General features: G+C 38.9%; 1 protein-coding gene across 1 annotated transcript in view; it reads right to left on the bottom strand.

Annotated features, from left to right (window-relative positions):
• SLC35F6 (solute carrier family 35 member F6) overlaps nucleotides 1-7,367 on the bottom strand; it is an 802,941-nt gene extending 795,574 nt beyond the window's left edge. The window contains exon 1 of the mRNA XM_044062685.1: nucleotides 7,151-7,367. Within this exon, the coding sequence (XP_043918620.1) occupies nucleotides 7,151-7,227 (77 nt within the window). The 5' untranslated portion in view covers nucleotides 7,228-7,367. The remainder of the gene's footprint in view (nucleotides 1-7,150) is intronic.
• Between the last annotated feature and the right edge of the window lie 9,320 nt (nucleotides 7,368-16,687).

The following is a 16,687-nucleotide window of genomic DNA, read 5'->3' on the forward strand; positions in this document are numbered from 1 at the left end:
TTTCCCATACCCACCTTCCCTATTCCTGTGTTGTTGTTTAAATTTGGAGGCTTTTGCAGTTGCCCGCCCCCACTGTAGATTTGATCTGGGACACTCCCCCCAGTCCCATCTCTTTACCTCATTCTATCTAATACACTCCTTTTGCACTTGTTTTTAGTCATTTTTAATTTAATTGCATTTTTTAAACTGTTTGGTCTAACACTGCTACATACTCGTGTGCTAGCTTGCACTCCATTTGAATTGTTTTGACTGGTGTTTTAGCTTCTTCTCTGTGTATATATATATATATATATATATATATATATATATATACATATATATAAAAAATACCTTTCCTGTAACTAGTGTAGTCCAGATTCAGATTTGCTGTATCCAGGACTGTATGTAAGCTTCTGAGCCCCCCCAAGCGTTCTGTGTTGGAGGGAAGCCTTCTAGCTTATCAGTGGGAGTGGTAAGCACTAGGTAATCTATTTACCACATAAGGAGTGGTTCTGGCCCAGAAATTGTAGTTATTGGCCGTTTGGGCAGTTTTTCCATCTCTCTCAACTTTCTGATTTAAAAGCCCGCATTTGCACTTATTTCCCCCTTTCCTGTAACTAGTTTAATCCAGATACAGATTCTTAGTTTTAACACTTGAATTTGCTTATTCCTGATCAGCACTTGTTCAGAACTTGTAAGCACTAAATAACCTTCCTCATTACCTAGAGGAAAATAGTTTTGGTATTTACTTTCATCACTTGCTTAGAGAAAAACAGCTCTTGTACTCACTTTCCTCACTTATCTAGAGGAAAATAATTTTTTATTCAAGCATGTCCAAGGGTCAGCTCCCAGTGTTCTCTCCTGTCTATCTGATGAATCTGGGCATCTTGGGGCAATGTAGAAATTGCCTCATGTACACAGACAACCCTCTCCTCCTTCCACCCAACACTACAACCTGTGAGAGACACACTTATCTAGACAAACTGGAGGTAAAGCTCTCTCCAATCAAGACTGAACTTGACAGTCAAGAGGAGAAGGTAAACACTTGCACCACACCACACTCATCACATAGTCTCACTAAATCTACACCACCAAAATCCACACATATAAACACAAAAACATTCACGGAGGCTCTCAATAATAATCTGCTCAAGCAACAGAGACCTCTAAAGCAGAAATGCAAGCAACCTCCACCCCCCAACACAACCCAAATGACACATAGCCCACAGACTCAGTGTGCCACTCAACCACAGCTAATAAGGCAAAACAACGTACCCAACACACTAGTCATAGGTGACTCTATAGTCAGGCACACTGATGTCCCACTCACTAGGCTAAACAAGGAGAAGGTTACTGTCAGCTGCCTGTTGGGTGCCAGGATCCGCCACATAATCCACGCACTCAGGTCACTCCACAACATGCACAAATGTGACTCTGTCATTGCCCATGTTGGTGTGAGTGACCTGAGACGTACCTCCCTGGACTACATGAAGAGACATGGAAGAGCTCTCTGATCTTGTAGCCCAGGCAGGTATGACCCTAGCCCTGAGTAGCATTCTGCCATCACCCAGAATGATGCCACAGTACAAGGACAAAATGATTGACTTCAACAATTGGCTAGCTTCTAGTGCCATTCTAAAGGGATCCAGTATCTGTCTGCCTGGGATGACATGGTCGACAGACCACAATGCTTTGCCAGAGATGGCATGCACCTGTCACCCCTGGAATTCCAGACACTGGCTAAGGTTCTTGCCGCCCCTATAATGCCTTTTTTAGGCAAGATTCAAATGACAAATCCACTACCGTAACAGGAACAGGCAAGCAAAAACTGAGGGTGATGCTACTCAATGCTAGAAGTCTAAATCTTAAAATGCACTCACTCGAGGAGCTACTTAAAATGGAGAAGCTTGATATCTGTGCAGTGACTGAGACCTGGTTCAAGGCTCCAGAGAGCACTCATGCACTACCAGGCTATAACTCATACCACACCTTTCGACCATGTAACCTGGACCGGAACACCAAAGGTGGAGGTGTGTCCGTATTCATTAAGGATATCCACAACTCCAGTTTAGTTGCTCAGCATAATGCAGCCGAGGTTATCCAAGTGCAACTAACTCTGGGCAAAACTGCAATCCAAATTGTAGCTTGCTACAGATCACCCACCATGCCCCAGGATTCCCACTCCTCTTTTCTTGATGTACTGGAAAATATTACGGTTCAACCAAACACCCTAATAATGGGTGATTTCAACTACCCCACCATTAACTGGGAAAACTACTCATGTACCAACTCCTTCACTCAACCCTTTCTGGAATTCATAAACTCCAATGCCTTGGATCAACTTATCCATACCCCCACCAGGGGCAACAAAATCCTAGATCGAGTCATTACCAACATGAGTGACCGGTGTTCCACACCTGAAGTCAATGCCTCATTGGTCTGATCCAACCATAAGCTAATTACCCTAGATATCCACATCCTGCCCCCACCCCCCATTAAGGAAATCATGGTAAAAAATTTCTCCAACGCCAGCTTCATGCTTTTTAAGACAGAAGTGGTGAACTTCATGACACCCATGCAGATGGACAATACAGTTACGACTACTGAATCCTACACAATTGCACTTTAAAAGCACTTACATGAGTGCATGGATCATGTTATCCCAAACAGAACCTAGATGCTATCCTCCAAAAAAAGGAAGCCAATCTAGTGGTCCCCTGCCATAAATAAACTGTACAACAGAAGGAAGAAACTTTTGCAAAAGAGAGTAAAATCCCATGAGTGGAGGAGATCCCTGGTCAGCCTCAGTAAGAAGCTGCGATCCCTGATAAAATCCTCCAAAGCTAGTTACGAAAACAAAATCGCCACTGATTCTAAAGACAACCACAAAGCAATCTATAGCTATGTCAATAATCTCAATGGCAACACTCAGATCTGCTCTGAGTTACAGCACAATGGCACTAAATATACAGACCCAACTGATATTGCCAAAATCCTGGCATATAGGTTCAGTGCTAACTTTACCCCCCCCCTCACTCCCCAAAGAGCCCATCTCTATACCAGAAGAATGCAAAGTTCCTGTAATCACAGCTGCAGAGGTAAAAGACATACTCTCCAAAGCCAAGAACACAGCATCCATCGGACCAGACAACATCCCAGGCTGCGTTCTACATGAACTACAGAATGAACTGGCACCCCACCTAAGTACTATGTTCCATCATAGCCTCACCTCAGGCTTTGTGCCTGCTGAATGGCGTACAGCAACGGTTATCCCACTCCACAAGGGGGGAGCCACCACGGACCCCGGAAACTACTGCCCCATTAGCCTGACGAGCCTGGTCTGCTAGGCCATGGAACGTATCATCATGGAACTTATAAACAAAGACATTGGTAATCTCCAAACTCTGGACCCCACCCAGTTCGGGTTTGTAAAAGGCAGATAATGTCTCCTAAACCTGATAGACTTTTTTGAAGCAGTCATCAAAGCCATAGACAAGGGTAAGGTGGTTCACACACCCTATCTAGATCTTGCCAAGGCTTTCAACACCATCCCCCACTCTGGAATTATAGATAAACTCACTAAACTAGGTATAAATTCCTATGTCACAAGATGGGTTGCCAACTGGCTCACTGACAGAACCCACACTGTGAAAGTAGCAGACTCCAAATCCGACTTCAGACCAGTGACAAGTGGAGTAACAAAGGGTTCAGTCCTGGGTCCTCTCCTGTTTGGTATCTACTTCTCTGAAGTACAGGCTAACACAGAAGGTCTTTGGCTAACGAAGTTCACAGATGACTGCAAACTAGGAGCCATAATCAAAACTCCTAATGATGTGGACATCCTACAAAAGGGCCTCACTGAGACAGATGCCTGGTGTCAAAGCCATGGCCTCAAGCTCAATGCCAAAAAGTGCATTGTCATCCCTTTTGGTAAAAACTCTGTACCCATGAACTACCACATAGGCAGTAGTCTACTTAACACCAAAAGTGTGATAAGAGACCTTGGGACACAGGTGGACAGTAGTCTTTCCTTTGATAATCACATCGCCACAGTAGTCAGGAATCCAGGAAAAAAGAGGTCATTGTTCCCCTCTACTCATCACTCATTAGACCCATTATAGAGTACAATGCCCCTTTTGGTATGTACCTCACAAGACATCTACAACAACTGGAAAGGCCATAGAAATACCTCACAAAGAGGATTACTGGCCTCAAACAGATGCCCTACGCAGACCGTCTCAAAAAACTCCAGCTTTACTCCGTCTCATATCACCTACTCAGAGGTGATATCTGCCTAACATACAAAGCTATGTCAAACCCAGAGCTGTTGGACATGATCCAGTTAAAGAAATCCTAATCCCTCCGAGCTACACACTCTAGGGACCTAAACCTTGTCACCACAATAAGCAGAACATGCCGGAGGGATAGATTCCTGTCCCAGAGACTTCCCATACTCTGGAATAAACTACCTATCTATATCAAACAAAGCTCCTCATTAGCACTCTTCAAGAAAAATCTTGGTGATTGGATGGGGAATAGGAAATTTACCCCGGGGATCACCTCTGTGGCTCTGCTCAACAGTGGCACAGGAAAATAATTTTCTTGGGTGGCAAAAGCCAGGGTACCTTTTTGGCTGGGCTTGTATAGGCCCCAGGGCCAATACCTACCTATGAACCTATGAACCTAAGACAGAGCAAGATGCAGAGGACAGGAAGAAATGGAAACAGATGACCTGCTGTGGTGACCCCTAATGGGGACAGCCAAAAGAAGATGATGATGAGATATAAAATAAGCATGTTGTTTTGGGTGTCTTCAAGTCTTTCACTATTCGGAGATAACTACACCTCCTTTGACAAGAATGTCTTTATAAAGTCAGACTACCTGCAGTAACATACAAAAAACCCTGTCTGGGGAAATACTATGCTTGGTTTCTTCTTGCTTGTTTCTGGCTGTCATAGCTTGTCTTATAAAGCCAAGCTTCTCAAAAGTGATTATGCTGCATTATAATCTATAAAGAATAATTCTTTCTGCACTAAGAATGAGGTAGTGGCTGAAAGTATAGATGGAAGGACATTTCTACCAAGCTTGCAGTCATCAGCAAATTGATGCTGACTCCAATATTTGAGAAGAGGATGCCCCCCATAAAGGAAACCATAAGAATAAGCCTTATTGGACCCTAATGGTTACCTAAACTGTTATAAAGAACTGGTCAAGTTCTTGCTGACATCTAGTTGGCAATACAGAGGATTGACTTAGTGCACATAGTATATCTATGGCCTACCTCTGTAAGATGGTATCACACTTGTGAGGGTAATATAAGATATCACCAACAGGAATCTTTAATCCAGTACAACTGTGACTTTTTCACACAACTCATCTAGCCTTAAAAAGCATGTTCTACCCTTCTCAAACCCATGTCAAGCCTAAGAGTAGGGATTTGCATGCTTTTTTCTGCAGCAGTTGCAGCAGAATCTTTTTAGACTAAATAGTTCCCTGAACTGGCTGTGAGTCTGCCCTAAAGAACAAGGAGTGTTGTGAAGTGCTGGGGACAAAGCCAAAGGAGGGGCAGTAGTTAAGCAAAATGAGTAGAGGATCTACATGACTTTTCTTGATACTGGTATTGAAACAGCTAAGGATATTTTTTCCCAGACACCTTTACTGAATTATCACTTGTGACAGAGGGAAATTTACATTCATATAAAAGTAATCACACTATAATTAACATAGCAAACATTTTACTTCACATATATTGCTATATGTCATATAACCTAACCATCATTACATAAATTATTCAATTCTTGCTTTTTTTTTCCTTTTTTTAAACAAGAAACATCTTTATTAAACCACTTACTACATGGGCAATCATACATTTATACAAATGAAAACAAACCGCACCAACACAATCCTAGTTGCAAGCATTTTACATCACAATTTATACTGACATACTCCCAGGTGCAAACATTATACATCACTTACAATCTACCCAATCTTTTTCAGTCAAACATTGCACAGCTCCTGTTTGAGTTTGTTTCTTCAGTACCTTCACAGAAGAGGAATTAACATCTGAAGCTGTGGACTGTTTGTTACTGTTGCTTAATATTGTAATGGTTAATTGTTTTTATTTTTCATTTTTCTCAGATAACATGAGTCCTCTGTCAACACTGGGGACAGTTATCTCCTCACATCTCTATTGTGTTTTTTAAAAATGAATAAATACAATGTTTATGTTTTTAAATAATGCTAATAGACACCGTCAGCATGCCAGGGTTTTTGAAAAGTCTCATCTTTAACAACTCCCTTCCCATGGTGTATTGTGATTTTTATAACATTCCTGGAGATAATAAAATGTCTCAGTAAGTTCTTTGACAATATTGCAACATGCACTTGACATTATAATATGCTTCTCCAAATAACACAGTGTGTTAAAATTGTTTTATGCAGATAACCTTTTGGTAAAAATTAATAATAATTTTGCTCTGTGAATCGAAGTTCTTTGTTTCTTCCTTTTTCTCTTCAGACACATACCAGTGTAACAGCATGCATGCACTTTTTTCTCCATGACTGACTTGAATAAAAAATAGCAGTCAGCTCTAAAGGCCACTTGAAAACATTCTGAAACAGCAGTCCAAGACACAATGTTATAGTTACAAATAAACTGGGTAGATAGTTGTTAACCAGAATAACGTGGTTACACAAACATGTGATCTAGGTATTATATCAAATGCCTGTACACATAATTGAATAAAATTAACAAGTTCTACTTATTCCATTCAATCACATGTCAAAAAATTCATACATGCAAATTGCTTTAATGTAGCTAATGGGAACATGCAATATTTTGCTTAGCAGCCATTATCTGTTTGAAGATGACTGCAGATACTATGGTTAAAGCCTCAGGCTGTTACATTCAGTTTATCATTATAAAAGGGACAATTAGTATAAAACATACTTTGACAAGCAAGATACATCCACATTTGTCTAAAGTAATTTTGAAGTGATTCAGGGCTATAAACATTAGTTCAGTATATACACATATACAAACCGAATAACTGGAGTAATGTTATGACATTTCCTTGTTATAGCTGAATGAATTACTACCTATTAACATTAGACAGCACTGTTTCAGTTTACAACACATTTCCACTAACGTAATAACTTACTGCCCACTTACTTGGCTGAGAGTGTGTTTATTGAGCCTGTGATGAGCATAAGAACAGCTAGGAATATTTGGTAGTTGGTCCAAGCCATTGCTAATGAGAAGACAAAGCAGTAGGTCCCCTTTTTTAGATTTTTGAATCTTAATTGCACTGAGGTAGTTCCTTCTGTACTGTAATATTCAAAGTATGTCTCTTTCCACTGTGCTGTTCAGTGCTGCTTCCGATAGTGGGATCACATGACAGCCAGTCAGCTGAGAATCTTGACGTTGAACTTCAAAAAGCAAGGCAAAACGCTGTGGGCTGTTCAACCTCTGATACAAAACCTTGCTTGCAAAAAAATTACAGCAAAATAAGCAAGCTAGTGTTTTTTGTCCACCACACATACTTTATAAACTGCAGTGCTGTAAATTCAGTTCTCTATTTCACGTGTACCTCTTTAAAGAGATCTTAAAAAGGCATAAAATGTATGCTACAGTACTGCTTAAAAAGGGGAACAAAGAATTTTTTACGTGTTTCCTCTAACAGGAGTTGCAAGTAGGATTTCATAGAAAATATAAAGAAAAACAATATAGGAATATGAGTCTGAATATATTTGGAAAAGGATTGTTGCATCAATACACTATTATCAGCTTCTTCATATTACATTTAGCAAACTTTTCATTTTAGTCTTACCTTATTTATGAGTTTATGGAATAAACCTAATATTTCTTTCACACTGTCTGTAACTCAGAAGCCACGGAGCATAACAAAAGGAAATCTTGCTTTTGCCAGTATAATGAGGATGTTTTTATACTGTACAAATGTCAGTGTCATTTTTACGGTGGTCTCTTTTTCGGGAATATACCGTGATGCATTTATGTTGTTACATTATTCTGTCATGTAACTACAAAGCAGCAACAATGTTCTAAACTGAGAAACTATAACAGACTAGCCTGCAGGGGAGAGCTAAGGAAGAAACACTGCTAGCAAATATCTGTCTCTCAAGTGGTGTCTTTGAAAAGTAAGTTCTGTGATGGGCCTGCCGTGCAGGTCATGACCCTTAATGACTGACAAGTCCTATTCTGGCATATTTAGATCACATTTTAAGCAAACAATGGTAATATAGCTAAGGTCTAGTGTATTTACTGCAAGTGTTACAGAGGTTGTTTTGTAAACGGGAACTGCTTTGTGTTGTGTTAGTTTATTTTGAAACTCTGTACTGAACTACCCAGTGATTGACTGCTCCTAGCCTCATTACAGCTACTAAAATGGTTTTATATATAAAACTGAGCAGTCACCTGTTGTCCTGTACCTCTTAAAATGAACAGTATCCAGGCATGAAAATGGTGCTGTGCACAGGCTTGTAGAATTAGTAACTACAGTACAATATGCGTGTAACTGGCATTTAACAGGTAGTAATTCTATTTAAAGTAAATTAACTGTAGAATTGCTTAGTTCTCTGATCGCAGACCCACACATGTAAAGAAAGCACATACTGTGCCTCATAGCTTTATGGAGCTCCTGATTTACCGTAAACCTTTCAATTGATGTGAATGTGGTAATGCTTGCTTGCTTGGTAAAAAGTTTTACGTTTCACTGAGATTGAGTTAAAAATTCTTAAATATGGGTTGAATTTTGTTCCTAGTTCTAGGGCTAACTTCAGTAAAACTGTTGTTGATATTAAGAAATATACTAGGAAATTGAATTTATTTTATTTAATGAATGATGTTTCTAATAACAACAAATGTTTGGTTATACCTTCTTGTTACACTCCCAAGTTGCACCACACTATTAGAGTGTTTGAGGAACTATGTATTCATGATATTAGTCAGATGTTGCAGTGTAGACCTAACACCTTTAGTAATTTAAATGGTGATGAAAGGAAAGCTTTGAACAACCTTAAGGTGTTAAACAAAAACTTCAGGTTTATGAAAAGCGATAAAGGTGGTAATATTGTGATTATGGAGCAGGAAGTTTATAAAAACAAAATGCTGGAAATTTTAAGTAATTCAGAAGAGTACGAAATAATTAGCCTTCATCAAATTTTACATAAACAACGTTTGATCCATTCTTATTTATATGAGGCTCTCATGTCTGGTGATATTAATTTTGAAGTTTATGATTTTTGCACAGTGCAGGAACCCAGGATTGGAGTTATTTTTGGTATTCCAAAAATGCACAAGTGTTTACTTAGTCCCCCTTTTAGGCCTATTGTTTCTAAACCGCAGTCTGTTACTGAGGGTGTTTCTCTTGTCATTGTTGCTATTCTAGGACCCGTTTTGGCAAGTGAAGTTTCTTATATCAGGGATTCCTGGCATTTTTTGAACAAACTGAATTTGTATGCACAGAGTGGAACCTTTGATCCTCAGAGGCACATAATTTTTACCATTGATGTTGTATCACTATACACCTGTATACCTCATACCGAGGGTGTTGAAGCTGTACGCTGTTTTTTATCTAAGAAAAACAATGGGCTTAGCAGTAATGTTATTTCTACCATTTGTGGTTTTTTGGATATAGTTTTAGATAACAATTTTTTTCTCTTTGACAAGACCTATTACAAACAAAAGAGAGGTGTTGCTATGGGGTCTCCTGCTGCACCTGCCTATGCCAATTTGGTTATGGCATGGTGGGAATTTGAGTTTATACCCTATTTGAGTAAAAAGTTTCATATTTCTTTCTTCTGTCGTTTTGTTGATGATTTGTTTTTTATTATTGAAGGTAATTTGGAAACTGTTGATTTGTTTATTTTTTAAGTTAATTTACTCTCCAGTTATTTAAAATTCACCAAGGGCTGTGTTGGATTAAAAGTAAATTTTTTGGATGTTTTACTTTGGTGGGACGACATTGATATTAGGTTCCATAGTCACATTCATCGTAAAGCGACTTTTACTAATGGCTATTTACACCATTCTAGTAACCACCCCAGGCATATTATTAAGAACATCCCTAGAGGACAGTTTATCAGAGCGAGTCGTATGACATCAAAGGACTGTGACTTAGTTAGTGAGTTTGAATTTATTACGAATATGTTTATTGAGAGAGGGTACAATAAACTGGCTTTAAAACAAGCCAGTGAAGAAATTCTTAACAAACGTTTAACTGTTTACCAACCATTGTTGGATTACATTTCCAAGCAGATTTTGGGTCCTAACATTGTTTCCTCTAACAAAAATATTGACATTAATCTAATCTGTGCACTGGATATGACTGTTGATAGTCAACGTATCCAGCAAATGTTAGTTAAAAACTGGAGAATTATTAGGGGTAATTCTGATATTTATGATGTTTTGGGTGATAAACCTTTTTTTGTTTTAAAGAACAACCTTAACTTGAAGAAAGCTTTAGAGTTTAATGACAACAATAGTATTATTTTAAGAACTGACAAAAAAGGTATGCATTGCTGTCATCAATACATTTCTGAGGGGTCCTTATATCAATATTGACACCTTAGACAGAACATTAATTGTGCCAGGTTTTGTTAACTGTAACACTAAAGGTGTTGTCTATATTAGTATGTGCTCCACTTATCCTGCCTTTTACATCGGCATGACTACTAGGTGTTTAAAAACCCGTTTTAGGGAGCACCTCTATAGTATTCGTAACAGTGATGATACCAATGCATTATATAAGCATTCTGTCAGTTGTTCTGTTTTTAAAAAAATTTTGTTTTCTGTTTTGGAAGTTTGTCATTCCGACATGAGAGGGGGTGATTTTAGAAACTATTTGGAGCAACGGGAGACTATTTGGCAAATTAGATTAAGATCTGATGTCTACCCCGGTTTAAATGATGCCACTAATGTAAAATGTTTTCTAAAGTACCGAAAGTTGTTTATTAATAAGGATTTTGACATCACTTCCTTTTTTACTTGATATTGTGATTTTTTAGGCTACTATTTGTCAATTAGATATGTTGATTGTTTAATTAATCAATTGTTGGAAATGCTATTTAAAGTTTGTTTTGTGGTTTATTTTTTATTCTGAGGAAGTCTTTTGACGAAAACGGACAATAAATTGTGGTACGCTATTGTTTGGATTGTTTTTTCCTTTGCCTCTTTGACGGTGGTACTCTATTTGGTTTGGTTTGTCAAGCTTTTTCTTTTATTCTTAAAAAGTTTTATATGCTGATAAAGTTCTCACTTCAAATAATTTTGTTTCTAGGCTGACCCACTCAAACTTTCCCACTAAAAGTCCCCTGCCTGAAAAGGACACTGTCCTAAGAAACTGTGCACTAGCACACAAGTCCCTGAAGTCAGATCTGCAGTTTAAAAATGTTAATACCTTATGCTGTTCTATTAAATATTCCTATGTATTGTAAAGCTGACCTGGGTCCAAAGGCACCATTTAGGCTATCCCCACAATAATTTGGCTCTATCAACCCTGTTTAAATTAACCAGTTTTCCCCTAGGTCTCTTATACCCAAAATAAAACACCTTGAATAATATACTTTTATTCTGCCCTCCCACACATAGCCCATAAAATTATACCCTAGAGTTACAAAATATCCTGCAAATGTATAAAATAGAGCATAAAATATTGTCCATACACTAGTGTAAAACACAAATTAAAATTTACAGCCTTAAAGCTAGATTAATCCTACTATCACACATACCAAAACCTGGGCAATACTTGGAGTTGGTGTTAGATGTGCTCCACTCAACCTCGCTGTACTTGGGCTATTTCTGCTCCCCTCCCTGCCTCGTATTCCCACCTGCCCCCACTGGTGCTACATTTATACTACAATATAGCCACTCCCCACTTACTGAACACCAGTCAACAACTCATACATCACTGAACAGCCCTCCCCCCTCTATCCATTTCAATCTCTCTCATACTTCCATGCCCTGTCAACCCATCATAAATTCCTTCAGACTACAGTGATTATTTCAATTCAGCTGCCCCACAGCAACTTCACTAACTTCTTTTGCTGATTGTTTGTTTTTCTTGGCCTGCTTCTCTCAAACGGTGCTGCCCGCTCCCCCTATCACTCCTCACTTCCAATTATTCAATCAAAACAAACCTATCATCCCCCACTCCAACACAGACAACCACACCCTTAACAAAAGCTCTCAAACAACTACTGTTAACACTCATATCCACACCCAATCTCTCCCTCAACAAATCAATATGCCCCCTGCCCTCAACACCCACATTCCACAACTTCTCATTCTCACTTTAACCCTCTCTTCTCTCTTCCTCCTATCTCTCCTCTCCACCTACCACACACAACTTAACATTACCCCTCCCTCCATGGCAAACTGACTCCACTACAAGGCCCACTAAACACAGCCATCCCCCTCCTCCATTAGAAGACCCCTCCTCCATTCTACCACCTTCCTGCCTATATAGATATACAACCTACAAACGTCAACCCCACTTATCTTGTAGACTAGTGAAAACATTCCACAAACTGAATAAACTCTATCTATACCTACTGCAAAAACTCTTATGTTGTGGAGATGTGCACCCAAATCCTGGACCCAAAAATTGCAATAGCTCTAACTCTACAAACTCTAATCCTCTATATGTAAGACCTACCTCATCCCTTCCCCTTCTAAATATAAATGTAAGAAGCATTCTCAACAAAACACTAAACCTCCATGCCATACTAGCCCAGTATAAACCTGAAATCGTAGTACTAACAGAAACTTGTCTTAAACCAGAACATCACAACAATGAAAATAACTGCCCCAGGCTACAGTGTAATATGCAAAGATAGGACAGGAAAAAAGGGAGGAGGCGTGGCATTACTGTACCAGAGCCATCTCTCTATAGAACAATTTGCATGCAACTCCCAGGAAGTGCATGACATAGAACTTATCCTAGCCATACTAAAACTTAACCCCAATAAACAAATGATTATTGCTGGAGGATATATCCCACCAGGCAATAATACTGGCATACTAGAAATTCTTCTCAACTGGTTGACTTCATCCCTTCCACAAGAAACCATACTTTTAGGTGACTTTAACACAAGCAAAAATCCCTCTACCCCCATTAACCTCCATGGGTTTACCCAAGGCATATCTACCCCCTCAAGAATAGACAAAACCACTAAACGGCAGTCAGTCTTTGACTGGATACTAGTTACTGACCCCAGTCAGACCCACCGATCAGGCTGTCTCCCTGACAGCCTGAGTAACCATCAAGCAACATACTTAACTAGACACCGGTCTCACCAACCAAATCAGCCCATTCTCAGGGTCATATGTAACAAAAAACCCTTTAGAGCATAAGATATAATAAACTCACTAAAATGTTGCATTTAGACTCCTTTAAAACAACTAACACTAAATGAAGCTGTAGAGTACTTTAACTCAACCTTTTTAAACATCCTAAACTCTCATGCTCCACCTAGGACCACTAGAATTAAAACCAACCATGCACCATGGCTATCAAAAGAAACAAGGTCCATAATGAAAGAAAGAGACAAAGCCCGGTCGCAACTTCACAAACATAAAACCCCTGTCTTAAAACAGAGATACCACAAGCTCCGTAACCAAGCCAAAAGACTAACAAAACTTGACAAAACTAACTACTATAAAACTTTACAGGAAAAACACAACCCTCAAAAATTCTGGGCCTCAATAAATAACCTACTACACCCAGCAAAAACTACCACTCCTTCCCCTGTACTACCAAATAACCTAGACAACATCCGCACCCAATTTAACAAATGCTTCACCGATACAATCCAAGCCCTTGCCAATATACAAAACACTAACACTAACCCCACAACATTAGCAACCCCCACCCTTTTCAATGCAGAAAATAACCTCCCCAGTTTCTCCCTATACCCAGTCGCAACTAATACAATTGCTAAGCTCCTCAAAAAACTTAATCCAACAACTCCAGCAGCTAACAACCTACCGGCAGAATTCCTACAAGTTACTGCAACAGCAATAGCCTATCCTGTGTCCACCTCATTAACAGATCAATAACAGAATGCAAAATACACCACACTTGGAAAATATCTCACATTATACCTTTACACAAAGGAGGCCAATCCCGTGAACTCACAAACTATCGTCCCATAGCAATTCTATCTCCCCTATCAAAAATATTATAGAGAATAGTCCATTCCCAGCTTATGCACCGCCTCCTAAAACACAACCTGCTATCCTCATCCCAGCATGGTTTTAGACCCGCCCATTGCATGACCACAGTATTGCTCTCATTTTCGGACAATGTCAATACCCACAGAAATAACGGTCTACTAGTATCCTCCATATTCTTAGACTTATCCAAGGCCTTTGATATGGTCAACCATAGAATGCTCCTGAATATCCTCACTACACTTAACATAAGCTCCTCTACCATATCCTGGTTTGGGAACTATTTATATAACCGTCAACAGGCAGTCCTATGACAAAACCAACTGTCCCCCTTACTTCCAGTAACTATAGGTATCCCACAAGGGTCCACCCTCGGTCCACTACTATTTTCAATATTTACTAACCAAATTGCATCATCTTCACCCTCTGCCTCTATAGTGCAATATGCTGATGACACCACTCTTATATGTGCCGCACCCACATTGAATGAACTAAAAACCATAACCCAAAAAAACTTTACCTTAGCTGAAAAATGGTTCACTAATTTCAAGCTTATACTCAATCCCAAAAAAACAAACTTATTTTCTTCTACCCTGGTTGATCTCCTCCCATAGACAATAGTTCTGTCATAACCTCTAAAGATAACACCCTTATCACCCCAACATCTCACACTAAACTCCTAGGCATTGAAATTGACAACAATCTGAAATTTGACATCCATATCGTCCAAACAATCAAAAAGATCAACAAAAAGATGGGACTCCTTTACAAGAACCACCAATACATGACCAAGCACACCAAAGCCACCCTGGCTGAAACCCATCTGCTATCCATCCTCCTATATGCATCCCCTATCTTAACTAACCTACACTAAACAGAACTATCCAAGATGGAATCTTGCTACAACAAGGCTGCCAAATTCGCTACCGAAGCCACCCATAGGTCCAATCATTGCCTAGCCCTTAAACAACTCAACTGGCTTGAGTTTCCAGAGCTGCTCCAACTCAACCAACTAACAATCGTGCATAAGAACTACTACCATCCTGACAAAACCCCTGCCCTGAAACAACTCATTTCCCCCTATATCCCCTCCAGAAACTTAAGATCTGCACACTGCAATCACATAAATATCATCAAACACACAAATGAAGCAGGTAAATCTCTCCTTGCCAGATGCTGGAATACTCTCCCAGATCGCCTAACTTCAACATCCTCTACTAACCAGTTCAAAAAACTTCTCAAAACACACTATTTAAAGAAATGGCTATGCCCATGTCACCCCCCTCCCAAGCTAAGTTATACTAACCTAAATAAAGTCAACTATGTTAATATATTATACTGTTTGCTAAGTATGCTCAAGCTACTATAGCCAAGCTACTCCATGCTTTTATCCTGTGAATAAGTTTTTCACTGTATTATACTCAACTATTATTTAACCTTATTGAATTTTAAACTACTGTATGGTATTGTACTGTATTGTAATGTATTGTACTGTACTGTGTTATATTTGGAGCTTTTTTCCCCAGGCCTCCACTGAAAATGGACCTGTGTCCAGTTGGACCTTCCTGGTAAACAAATGTAAAATAAAATAAATACATACTTAAATATTTATTGTACATTGTCATTTTATGAAGCAGTGCTTATATATATATATATATATATATATATATATATATATATATATATATATATATAGTGTGTGTTTTTTAGGGTGGTATGTTCCATAAACTTTTTCAGTTTGTATATTTTGTCTGCTTTTTAAATTCAATGACTGTAAATATTGTGCTTTTAATGACATAACTGATTAGTTCATAACTGGATGGAACTTCCTGTTTGAACTGTAAAAAAGGAAGTAACTATATGAGGTAAATTGTCTGATGAAGTCTAGATCTTTCTGGACGAAAGCGTTCATCCTTGGATTTTTATGTTCTGAAGTCAATAAAGTGGACTCTGCATTCTACAACTGTGTGGTGATTTGCAGCCTGCATTACTTTGAGTGGGTTCAATCCAGCTACTTCGTCTGGCTTTTGTGTTTATCTGCTTCAGTTTGTACTTTGTGACTTTAAAAACACTTAGGTTACCGGTTCAGTAAAAGTATTTAAATATCAAAAAGGGATTCTTTGAGGATTTAGATGTTATAGTCGGGTGCTATTAAGCATGAGGGGAAGTTGAAAAGAAGTGGTGAGGAGTAATGAAGTTTAGAAAGAAAGGATGAGAGAGGTAAGGGAGGAGAAGAGAGGGTTTATAAGGTGGTGATGTTGAGAAGACGGTGTTAGCAGGGTGTGGGATGGTAGGTAAACTGGATGTTAGGAAGTTCAAAGAGGATGTTTACAGTGGCAAGTCCAGGTATTTATTAGGAAGTCTTTAAGAGAATTTTTGAATTCCTGTGGCTAGTTTATATTTCTAATAGATAGGGGAAGTGGACATGGAAGGAAATTAACTGTAGAGATTTTGGTGAATCAATTTTTTTAGCTTGTAAATTTCTAGTGGATTTTGGTCAGAGCATCTGAGAGTCCT

The sequence above is a fragment of the Protopterus annectens genome, chromosome 2.part1, assembly GCF_019279795.1.
Source record: "Protopterus annectens isolate FY-2018-M chromosome 2.part1, PAN1.0, whole genome shotgun sequence".
In the NCBI taxonomy this organism is placed as follows: domain Eukaryota; kingdom Metazoa; phylum Chordata; order Ceratodontiformes; family Protopteridae; genus Protopterus; species Protopterus annectens.